This window comes from Schistocerca gregaria, chromosome 2, assembly GCF_023897955.1.
Source record: "Schistocerca gregaria isolate iqSchGreg1 chromosome 2, iqSchGreg1.2, whole genome shotgun sequence".
Classification (NCBI taxonomy): Eukaryota; Metazoa; Arthropoda; class Insecta; order Orthoptera; family Acrididae; genus Schistocerca; species Schistocerca gregaria.
In genome coordinates this window covers 174111255-174124008 of record NC_064921.1, presented here as the reverse complement: position 1 = coordinate 174124008, position 12754 = coordinate 174111255, and the positions used below count along the sequence as shown (strand labels likewise).

The 12754-nt window shown below is 46.6% G+C and overlaps 1 protein-coding gene across 2 annotated transcripts in view; it reads right to left on the bottom strand.

Moving 5' to 3' along the window:
* LOC126336622 (zinc transporter 2) overlaps nt 1-12754 on the bottom strand; it is a 627171-nt gene that overhangs the window by 366289 nt on the left and 248128 nt on the right. Inside the window, exon 1 of one of the 2 annotated variants that reach the window (XM_050000501.1) lies at nt 2708-2912. The exons of the other annotated variant lie outside the window; for it this stretch is intronic. Within the exon in view, the coding sequence (XP_049856458.1) occupies nt 2708-2787 (80 nt within the window). The 5' untranslated portion in view covers nt 2788-2912. Of the gene's footprint in view, nt 1-2707; nt 2913-12754 lie in introns of those variants that run through there. 2 annotated transcript variants of the gene reach the window in all.

Here is a 12754-nt window from a genome sequence, read left to right as displayed (position 1 = left end):
TGCGCTGATATGAAACTTCCTGGCAGATTAAAACTGTGTGCCGGACCGAGACTCGAACTCGGGACCTTTGCCTTTCGCCGGCAAGTGCTCTACCAACTGAGCTACCCAAGCACGACTCACGCCCCGTCCTCACAGCTTTACTTCTGCCAGTATCTCGTCTCCTACCTTCCAAACTAGCGCTAGTTATGCAAGGTTTTGCAGGAGATCTTCTGTAAAGTTTCGAAGGTAGGAGACGAGATACAAGCAGAAATAAAGCTGTGAGGACGGGGCGTGAGTCGTGCTTCGGTAGCTCAGTTGGTAGAGTACTTGCCCGCGAAAGGCAAAGGTCCCGAGTTCGAGTGTCGGTCTGGCACACAGTTTTAATCTGCCAGGAAGTTTCAATGTTCAGTAAGTAATACAACACATATTTTTTCTGAGAGCAGGTTGCTTTTATTCAGGACTCCAATACACTGTATTACTATCCACTCACTTGGCTACAAAACCTTGTTCTTCAGCATAATCTCCGTTCAGTGCGACGGCCTTATGCCATCTTATTGGGAGGGCTTGTATGACAGCATGGTATCTACCGGTCGACGTCGAAGCCAACGCGTTGCTGCATCAATAAACTCCCCATCGTCCACTTACTTCTTCCTGAGTGCACCCTTCATTAGGTCAAACAGATGGAAGCCGGAAGGTGCTATTTCCAGAATGGGATGAGGAAGAACAGTCCAATGAAATTTTGCGAGCTCCTCTTGGGTGCGCAGACTTTTGTGAGGATTTGTGTTGTTCTGTTCAGTAGCGAGGTATTTGACTGTAATTCGACTATCACTTCGAATGAGGGTGTCCGCACGTTCCTGTTTTGCTGGAGTCAGAGCTATGTGAGGCTGGCTGGCACGCGGGAGATCTGATCACCGTGCTTTTGTTCACTGTCAAGTCTCCGTAGACATTCTGCAAGCGCCTATGAACATCTGCGGACGCTATGGATTTCCGCAAAAGAAACTCTAATGGTATTTCTCTGCTTGGAATACACTTCCGTTACAGAGCCCTTTTTGAAGGCTACGTAGAGCGCCGCCACCTATGGGAAGTTCATGAAACTATAGGGGCTGAAGAAGGAATATTTCACTATGCCCCACAACTTATTCGGCATTTTTTCAACCGAAATTGGGCAAGCAAAAGGAAAACCAGCATTGTCGACATTCTCGACATCCTCCGCAGAAAGTCATCCTTTCTCCAAAAAATTCATTGAACCATGACACAATTTACCAAAATATTTAAACGAGTGTGATTTCTGCAGTTTTGCTCTTCAGTCTCAAGACTGGTTTGATACAGCAGTCCACGCTAGTCTATCCTATGCAAGCCGCTTTATTCTTTCTGTCTTTCGCTGGTGCCATGTCCCGCGCTGACGCAGGGTCGGCATTGTTAGGAACGGATTTGGCAAGGTTAGTGGAAAGGTGTGGCCGGATGCCCCTGCTGCCGCCACCCCGAACCCCCCGGGACGGAATTAGTGGACCCTTACTGTCTGCATCGAGTGTAATCAATGGAATAGTGCGAGCGTGTTCAGATGACTGCGAGTCGTGTAACTGGGGCGGAATGTGGGGACCAGTCCGGTATTCACCTAGGGGCATGTGGAAAACCGCCTAAAAACCACAACCAGGCTGGCCGGTGTGCCGGCCCTCGGCGTTAATCCGCCGGGCGGATTCGATCCGCGGCCGGCGCGCCTACCCGAGTCCAGGAAGCAGCGCGTTAGCGCTCTCGGCTATCCTAGCGGGTCATGCATGTCGCTTTATCTCTGCATGAATACTGCAACCTACATCCATTTGAATCTGTTTACGACAGCCAAGGGCTGTTTCACCTCTACAATTTTTGCCTCCACGCTTCCCATCACTACGAAAGTGACAATTCTTTGATGCCGAAGAATGTGCTCTACCCACCCATCCCTTCTTTCAGTCCAGAATTTCTCCTCAGTTCAGTTCAGTAGCCCCTGATTACTTACTCGATCTTCCCATCTAATCTTCAACATTCTTCTGTAACACATCATTTCAAAAGGATCTGTTTTCTTGTTGTCTCTACTTCAGTATAAGGTTACTCTCTCTACACTCCAGACAAATATCTTCAGAAAATACTTCCTAACACTCAAATCTATATTCGATGCTAATAAATTCCGGATCCTCCGAAACGCTTTTTTTATTCTCCCCACTTTGGCCATCGTCAGTTCAGCTTCTTCAGAAACGCTTTTCTCACTGTTTACAGCCTGCATTTTGAATTCTCTCTACTACGTTCATCATCAGTTTATTGCCTAAATAACACAACTCATCGACTACTTTTAGTGTCTCTCGGAATCGCTTGATGTAGTGAGACTTCGTTCCATTACCTTTGTTTCACTTTTGTCGCTATTCATCTTGCAGCGTCTTTTCAAGTCGATGTCGATTCATCTCAAGTGCTCTTCGAAATCCTCTGTCTCTGAAAGAATTACAATGTCACTGCCTAACTCCGAAGTTTTTACCTCTTCTCCCCCAACTGTAATTCTCTTACCGAATATCACCTCGCTTTCCTTTTAGTGCTTACTCAATGTACGACTGAATAACATTGGCAATATGATCTACAACACTTACTCTCTCTTTTCTTAACCATTGCTTCCCTTCCATGCGCTTATTTATTGTTGTACACGAGTCAGACTGATGTCTGGAACGGTATCAGTGTAAGGTATATGCTCTTAGCAGCTACTTACCATCGCCGTCTGATGTGGGGCGTCGTTTGTGGGACCCTCCACCGGTTGTACATGTTGCCGCGTATTCTAGTCCACTGCATCGCGGCATCTGGTGCATTCGACGGATAAAGGAGTGTCGCGTACTGCCCGGACGACGGACTAATGACGGGGAGAGCGTAGTCGCGAAGGCAGCTCTTCGAGGCTTGGAGTAAACACCGCGGTCGCGCAACGCTTCGTGCCGAAAAAGACGGAGAGACCCGGCCGCCTCCGCCGTGAGCAGAGGTGCGCTAATTGACACGCCTGAGCGCTGACTAACTCTCAAGTGACGTCTACAGAGGCTACATTTCAGACAACACGCGCTGAAGTAAGTCGAAGATCTAGTTTTAAAGAGCTTTCGATTATGGTTAACCCTCTCTTACGCGTCTGGACTTAATAGACGCATTCACCTTCTAGTCATAAAACAGTATGAGTTGAACTGAAACACTGTCTTCCTGCGGGGACGTAGGTGTAACTCTGCTGTAGCGCGGCAGACTCTTTAATTGTGGTAGTTCAGTACCTTTGCCCACAGAGGACAGTAAACGAGAGACTATCATGCCCATGTGTTGTTCATTTGCCGGCCGCGGTGGCCGAGCGGTTCTAGGCGCTTCAGTCTGGAACCGCGCAACTGCTACGGTAGCAGGTTCGAATCCTGCTTCGGGCATGGATGTGTGTGGTATCCTTAGCTTGGTTAGGTTTAAGTAGTTCTAAGTTCTAGGGGACTGATGACCTCAGATGTTAAGTCCCATAGTACTCAGAGCCATTTGAACCACTTTTCTTGTTGTTCATTTCGTCGTAAGAGTTGACGGAACGGTGGGTGTGAAACTCATATAGGGACTTCCGGCAACACGACTTTGTTTCGGTGCCAGTCCATTTGGAGCGCTGCAAGTTTATCAATCATTCATTTCGTTTTCTTATGGGGTGATTTAAAGCCTTCCAAAGTCGTTTCTGTTTTCTAGTAAACAGAAGCTGTTTGCACCGCATTGTGTTCTTCATTACGACTTCTCTTTGAACTGAACTGTAAATGTGTTGCTCGTATCTTGTTTGATTTCTGCTCGCATACGCAATATTGGCGGAGTAAAAGGAGGATATAGGACGAACATCAACAGAAGCAAAACGAGGATAATGGAATGTAGCCGAATTAAATCGGGTGATGCTGAGGGAATCAGATTAGAAAATGAGACACTTAAAGTAGTAAATGAGTTTAGCTATTTGGGGAGCAAAATAAATGATGATGGTCGAAGTAGAGAGGATATAAAATGTATACTGGCAACGGCAAGGACAGCGTTTCTGAAGAAGGGAAATTTGTTAACATCGAGTATTAATTTAAGTGTCAGGAAGTCGTTTCTGAAAGTATTTCTATGGAGTGTAGCCATGTATGGAAGTGAAACATGGACGATAAATAGTTCGGACAAGAAGAGAATAGAAGCTTTCGAAATGTGGTGCTACAGAAGAATGCTGAAGATTAGACGGGTAGTTCACATAACTAATGAAAAGATATTGAATAGAATTGGAGAGAAGAGAAATTTGTGGCACAACTTGGACTAGAAGAAGGGACCGGTTGGTAGGAAATGTTCTGAGGCATGAAGGGATCACGAATTTAGTGTTGGAGGGCAGCGTGGAGGGTAAAAATCGTAGAGGGAGACTAAGAGATGAATACACTAAGCAGATTCAGAAGGATGTAGGTTGCAGTAGGTACTGGGAGGTGAAGAAGCTTGCACAGGGTAGAGTAGCATGGAGAGCTGCATCAAACCAGTCTCTGGACTGAAGACCAGATCCTGTATTTGTTTTTGTTTCATGTAGAAAAGAAGCTGGTTTTGTCACAGAGTGTTCTGTGGACTTACGCGTATTTGTTACTGTTTACCAGTCCGTGTGTTGACTTCTCTATTTAAATGCACTGTCAGTGCGTTGCTTTAATTCTATTTTATTTATTATTATTCACTTTATTTATTATTATTCACTTATGGATCCAATAGGACCACGCAAGGTACAATCAATCAGTGTTGCAGTTGAAGGTTTGCCTTTCTTTGTGTCCAAATTCGTTTAATTCTTTCAAAATTAAGACTCTTTCTTTCATCAGACCACGGTGTTCCAGTCCGTTTTATAATTTCCCTCTGACCAAATTTCCAATCAAATATCTTTTGTCTGAATGTTTTTCTATCTGTAACGTCTGCCTGAGTTATATTAGCTACTTTAAGATCCTCCTTAATCGCAGTGATCCATTTAACTGCCTCAGTTTTGGCGTCTCTTCTGTTTTTGCAAAATTCTACTATTTGTTTTGGCTATCTAGTGGGTACCATTCTTTTAATGTGCCCATAAAATTTAAGTCTTCGTTTCTCATGTCATCATGTATGTCTGTATATTCTTCTATTTCCTTATTACTTCTCAGCCTATAGCCTATAAGTTTCTCCATCAGTAATTTTGGGCCTAATATTTTCCTAACATCTTTCTTTCTTTTTTATTTTGAATTTCCTCAATATCCCTCTTTCTATTTAAAATGAAAGTTTCTGCTCCATAAAGACATTCAGGTTTGATTACAGTGCTGTAAAGCCCACGTTTACTCAATTTATAAAATGGTTTTTATTGTAAATATTTTGTGTTGATCTGAATTCAGTTGAAATTTTTGACAGCAGAATTCGTTTGCAGCTTTTCCATACCATTTTCTAGTATGATTTCTCCCAAGTATTTAAATTGAGGAACTCTTTATTTTTCCATATTTCATGTTCAAAAATGTTGATGCTTGTTTGTTAAATGTCATTTATTCCGTTTTTTTGAATGATATATCCTACTTTTTCCGCAACTTCTTTGAGAATTTCCGTGATTTCTCGCATTTAATGGAGAACTCAGTGTTACCATCTTTTGACAGAATTGGTATTCAGCTTGATTATATCTTGTTACGAAATGGGTATATAATTCTACTTAGAATGACATTGCTTCTTGCCATGGGTGCCATGCATTTCATAGTGTTTGTAGAGTAGGTATGTAGATGTAATTGAGTACTCTTTGTGGTCTTACTGACTAGAGCATCCTTCCTTGCAAATGCAAGTAATGCAACAAGACTTACGCCGCTGTGTTTATACGTTTTAACGCGAACTGCATTCGTATTATTTGTGTTAATGCAAACTGGTTTTACTAATGCAGTAAGTGAATAACTCGATAGACATGATAAATATCTCCTGATGGGACTCAGAAATGCTATCTATGTTTCGTACATAAATTGCAAAACTATATATAACAATGCAATAATCTGTTTTTTGTTCCTTTGGTAATATTCTCCCCAATAATAAATCCTCTGGTACAGATTTTCATAGTTTTAGCAGGAAGGAATTAACGAAAAATTTTTCTAAGGTTCCATTCTTTAAACACATAGGCGACAGCAGATAAGTGGAAAGAGTAAACTGAAAGCCACTATGAAGGAGAGGAACAATCTCGTGACATGATACAGGAAGAAACGGCATTCGACGTAGAAGGTGAAGGGCAGCTCCTACTGCCAGGAGTCAGAATTTAACAGAGATTTGGAAGACGTGCGGTCAAGCGTTGTGCGAAGAAGCAGACAAACGACTATTCCCGATGCTGTGTAGAGGCTATGAAGCTTGTGACATTCCATCAGACTTTCAGTAAGAAATCATCCGTACGATGCCGAAGATAGCAAGAGTAGACACGTGCGAGAACTATCGCACAGACAGTTTAATAGCTCATGAATCCAGGTCCGAGGAAAGCTAAAGGCACTAGAGAAGTATTACTGACGTTGCACTTCATAATAGGGGCAACATTTAAGAAAAATCAAGGAACATCCATACGACCTGGGCACGTAGAAAATGTAAAATGGTGCAAGATGTTCGAAATTCTAAAGAAATTAACTGTAAGCTATTGGAAATAAGGGTAAAATGATTCAAATGGCTCTGAGCACTATGGGAGTTAACTTCTGAGGTCATCAGCTGCCTAGAACTTAGAACCACTTAAACCTAACTAACCTAATGACATCACACACATCCATGCCCGAGGCAGGATTCGAATGTGCGCACTGTAGCGCCTAGAACCGCTCGGCCACTACGGCCGGCGTTGCCAACTAAGTTGTAACTGATACCGCGGCGGACAATATGTCCGTCCTCCAAGACTGCCGAACGAGCTCTGACATTACAGCCGGATCACTTCGCCTGTCATCGAGTTTAGGCGCGACCCGAAGGTCTCCGAAGTGCTTTGTCTGCCATTTCATTTCGCAGTTGTTTATTATTCTGCTGGCTATTAATACCTGTGAAATAATGAGATGACAGCTTGCTATTATGATGCCCGTGGTCTAGGGGTAGGTCAGTCCGCTGTTAGCAGCGGTGGCGCGAGGTCGTCGTGCCCGCGTCCCCCTGTTGGCGCACCGCGCGCGCCAGTGTTCACTGTTTACCTCCCGCTGCGGCGAGTGTCACGCGTCCGTGTCTCGATAGTGCCATGGCGCACTCGTATCGCAAGCCCACAATTAAGATCACATTTCAAGCGGACTACGCAAGACCTCGAGCACTTGACGTTGAACGTTTCATCCGAGAAGAACTGCATATTGCACCTCAAGACATCATTGGGATCCACTTTTCTATAACACAAAGTGTCGTCTACATAAAAATGATCAATGAAAAGGCGTGCACTGATGTTGTGTGCCGACACGCTCATGGACTTAAATTTAAGCATTCTGATGGTCACATAGGAACTGTCACGATCGACCACGCTGGATTAGGCCTTCGCACTCTGAGGGTCTTCGAGCTACCATTCGAAGTCCCGCCAGATGTTGTGATGACAGCTTTCAAACCGTACGGCAACGTGCTAAGCCACTTGGCTGAAAAATGGCAAACGTTTGAGACGTACCCCGTCTTCAATGGAGTGAGACAAATTAAGATTGAACTGACGTAGCATGTGCCATCCTATCTTGTAATTGGCGGCTGCAGAGCCATTGTCATGTACGACGGACAACCCCGTACTTGCGCCGGCTGTGGCCAGGAAGGACATGTCCGATCGGCCTGCATTCAACGCCGACTGAATCAGACACCGGTCGGTGAAGTTCCATCCCTGGCGACGCCTACTTCACTCCCCATCACGTATGCAGCGGCTTTAGCCGCAACAGCTGTTCCTGCCCAGGATCGTAGCACCATATTGCAGTCAGTGGTCGATGACCGTGTGGCGGACAGAATATCCCCCTCTACGACGCCTTCGGCAGACTTGCCTCAAGACGGTGATCAATTGTGCCACCAAGACGAGCCTAAAGAGAAGATGGAAGTAGAAACTAAAATTGTCCCGACCTCTGCCTTCCTACCAATGGAGACCGCATCAGATGATTGTCGCCCGCACTCTGACACAGAACAACATGTCCGGAAACAACGGTCCCCTCGAAAACGCAAGAAACGGCGCCATACGCCGTCCGATGATTGCCTGCTTCGGATGTGCGACCCAGACGAATATCCGGCGTCAGACGACGCTCAGGACTCTACCACCGCAACTCAACCTTCCCATCACGATGCTACGGCGGATACAATTTCTGAGCCTCGGTCTGACAACATCACTTCTGCTACTGAACATACGCGCAAGTGCTCTACTGACAGCACTAATCAACAGTTACCAATTGCTGCATCTGATTCTTGGGCGGATGATATCGAGGATGAGCCACAGCACCAGGAGGATGCCGAAGGCAGAGATGCTCCCTCGGCTGCACCCAGCACCAGCCAACAACAGTGACTACGGCTGTATCGTCAGCCTCTGTGGGGCCGCCCCTGCCGCCCACACCTGGCCTCCTAAACAACCCAGTTGCCGACCTGGCTGACCAAACATACCGTCTAGCGACGATTAACATCAACAACATACGTGCCCGAGATAAACTAGCGATGCTACAAGATCTACTCAACGCAGCAGACATCGACATTGCGCTCCTTCAAGAGGTGTATGTCGCCGACTTCAAGGGACCCTATGGCTACCAGACTTGGGTCTCACATGCGTCTGCCAATGGCAGTGGTGTGGCGATCCTCCTCCGCGACGGTATATCCGCAGAAGACGTCGAGTATCTCCCTGACGCCAGAGACATGGCTCTTACTATCCAAGGAGTCAAACTTATTAACATCTATGCACCGTCAGGATCTGGTCGGCGTCGCGAACGATCCACCTTTTTCGCTCATACAATCACGCCCCTCTTTATGGGCCGTCAGGACGCCTTGATAATGGGAGGGGACTTCAACTGTAGCCAAGCACCTAAGGATCAGTTACCACATCATTCTCCATGCGCAGAACTTACGACAATTATAAATAATCTTCAATTGGTGGACCCGTGGGAACATGTTTGTGGCGATCGGCCCGGATTTACTCACTACACCAGCCATTCCTCCAGCCGCATCGACCGGATTTACATCTCGCGCTTCATAGCTGTGGGGACAAGAGCTACCGAAGTTTGGCCCACAGCTTTTTCTGACCACGACGCCTACATCTGCGCTATTACCCTCGGCCGCCAGAAGATATGGCACAGCCGTGGTCCTTGGAAGTTGAACGTCGCTCACCTAGCTTCTCAGGAATGCCGCCGCCTTATAGAGAACACGTGGGACTCTTGTAGCCGCCGGCGTGGCACCTACCGGTCTACACTGTCGTGGTGGTTACTCTGCGCCAAACCAGCCCTCCGGAAGACCTTGATAGGCTACGGCCGAGATGTTGCAGCATGGAAGAGACATACCATGGACTTTTACTACAGCATCTTAAGGGAATGTGCAACACTGCAGTACTCACCTGCACGGCAGGTGACGGTGAACCGTGCCAAGGCACAGATCATCAGATTAACACGTTGCCACCTTGAGGGTGCGATCGTCAGAGCGCGCACTCAAGACAGAGTGGCACAGGAGGAACCGTCTATGTACCACGTCATTGCAGAACGACGGCGCCGACGCAGGACACTGATCCAAGCTATCACGACGGAAGACGGACGACGCCTTGATACCCAGCGCGACATAGGAAACGCCCTTCATGCTCACTACACTATGCTGTACTCGGAACATCGACATCCCCCAGAGGTGATCGCCGAAGTCTCTTAACTCACTTATGGCTCGATCTCTCCGGCAGCGGCGGCGGATTTGACTGCTGATGTAACGGAAGAGGAAATCATTGAAGCAATACAGGCTGGGGCTGCTCATAAGTCCCCGGGACCTGATGGCCTTCCTCTGGAATTTTACCGGACGTACCAACAATTGCTGGCACCAGCGTGGACTGATATTTGCCGCGATCTTATGTCTCCCACGACGCAGATACCTGGGGCTTTCCTAGAAGGACTGATAGTGCCCATACACAAGCCACGAGGATCAGTGACTATCGGCCCTTGACCTTACTCAACAGTGACTTGAAGATTTTCACCCGGCTTCTGGCGGCACGCCTAAAGCGATCAGTACGATGTGTTGTGTCGCAGGACCAGGCATCGTTAGGTGGTGACCATAATATTCGCACTGCATTGTGCCGATATAGAGATATGAACGCGCTAGCCAAAGGTCGCCAACTGCCAGGAGTTTTGGCCTCACTCGACTTTAGCCAGGCCTTTGACAGAGTCGACCACACATTTTTGATGGAGGTATTGCGACACATGGGGTATCCGGACGTCATAGTTAATGTACTGATGCGTCTCCTACGCGGCGCGACGTCCAAGGTGTTATATAATGGCCGTCTTACGCCGCCGATACAGATCCAGCGATCGGTGAGACAAGGCTGCCCTCTTTCGGCGATATTGTACGCCCTCGTCTTGGAACCACTCCTCTGCGGCCTCCGACAACGCCTGACCGGGATGTCCCTTGGCGGACACACTTTCTGCTGCACTGCCTGTGCAGATGATCTGGTACTCCTTCTACGCAATAATGACGATGTTCGCGCAGCACTGGTGTGGGTGGCGACCTACGGCGCGGCATCTGGGAGCCATCTCAATCTCCACAAATCACACGTTCTGTCTATAGGCAGAGGCCTACCCGGCGAGAACGTCGCACCGCTACGAATCAGTGACACAATCCGCTGTCTTGGCATTGATTTCACATCTGACATGAAACGTTCAACAGCCCTTAACTACAGGCGTTTATTGAATCAGATGAGAGCAGGAATAAGTGACCACCGTTTGAGGCATCTAGACCTCCTGCAACGGACACGATATGCTAACGTCTATTTGGCGTCACGTATCCCCCATTTTGCACAGATACTCCCCATACCACCTACCCTGGCTCACCGCATGTTGGCGGTTTTGGGATCCTTTGTTAATACGGGCATGTTATTTAAGATTCGTTAAGAGTCCCTAACCCTCCCGAGGAGCAGAGGGGGTTTAGGCCTTTGTCATGTACAGAACAGAGCAAAGGCCCTGTTCGTCAGCTGTCACCTGCAACTGTGGCGACGAAGTCCGACGTGCCTCACACGTCTCTTACTGGAGGCCTTACGACCAATCTCAGTCGCACCCCCTGTGATGATATCGGACATCCCAGCACCTTTCTTCTACATTAGCCAGTTCTTCCTTGAATTAAGCTACATCCGCTCTGCACTACTACCCACACGCTTGATGATGACGAGGGCGATATATGCTGCCATGCAAATGAACATGACGCCGAATGTGATTGAAAGCAAACACCCCAATACAAAGTGGCGCGCTGTGTGGCAGGCAGTGAATGCCACCACCCTTGATACTGAGGTGCAATCTGCATGGTACGTAACTGTTAATGGGAAACAGTTGTGCCAGTCCCGCCTACATCACATCCACCTCGCTGATTCCCCCTTGTGTGCCACATGCCAAGTGATTGACACAGATGAACATCGTTTCGAATGCGGGTCGGCAAAGAACGTATGGTGTTTGGTGCGTCAGATATTGGCTTTTCTCACACGCACGACTCCTGACAGGATAACTACCCGATCACTTCTTTTCCCCGATAAGATTTATTTCCCAAGAGCAAAAACGAACTCTGTGACGTGGATCAGCGGCCACGCTGTTCACTACCTCTTCGGTAATGGCGAAAAGACAGTACCCGATTTTTGGTATTACCTCAACGAACGACATTGTGCGATCGTCAAGAACCCTAAATATAGGCAATATTTTTCTAATTTCCTTTGGAGCGCATTCCATAATCCGCCTCGCAGCTGGATTATCGATGACATGAGATGATAACCATAGCACCTCTTCCCAGTTCCATTTTTTAATGAGATTTGAACAAACAGCGGAAACAACACAGCAACGAGAAGACAGTCATCGAAAAATTCGCAGCGGGCTATAGTATGGAGCATCCTTTGTCGTAACGGGACGACTTCCTATTATTCTGTTTATGTAGCCGAAGAGGAACGGCCTTCCTTTTATACATTTGTATAAAAATAAAATGAAATAAAAGTAAAAAAAAGCAGAAAAACAAACCTTCCAAAATCCTTTTTTTCTCATTTTTGTTAAAAAAGCGGCTAGGATAGCTGGCTATTAAAAAAAATGCCTATTTGTGTTACGTACGCATTTTGTAATAAAAAAAGGGGGTAGCGTCTTTGATAAAAAAAAGGGAAAAAAATAAAAATAAAAAAAGGTGTTTAACTGCTGTGCGATAGATTCTGAGTTCGAACTTTGTTCTGTAATTAATATTTTGTTTATAAAAAAATAAAAAAAATAAAAAGGGGTTGCGTCTTTGATTCATAATCAAAAAACGTCTTCAGTCCCGGGTTCGATCCCCGCCACTGCCTAAATTTTGATAAATAATCAGCATTGGCGGCCGAAGACCTCCGACATAAGAAGTCAGCCTCATTCTGCCAACGGCCTTGTCAAAGAGGGCGGAGGAGCGAATAGAGGTTCAGGGCACTCTCTTGTCCTAGGGGTGGGAAATTGCCCTTAAAGGCGGAAGAATCAGCAATGATCAACGACATGAGGATTCAGAAGGTAATGGAAACCACTGCATTAAAGACACGTAACGGTTATCCACAGGACATGTGGCCTGTAGTTGAAGAAGTGTCATGATGATTTCTCCATTGGCAAAAGATTCCGGAATAGTCCCCCATTCGGATCTCCGGGAGGGGACTGCCAATGGGGAG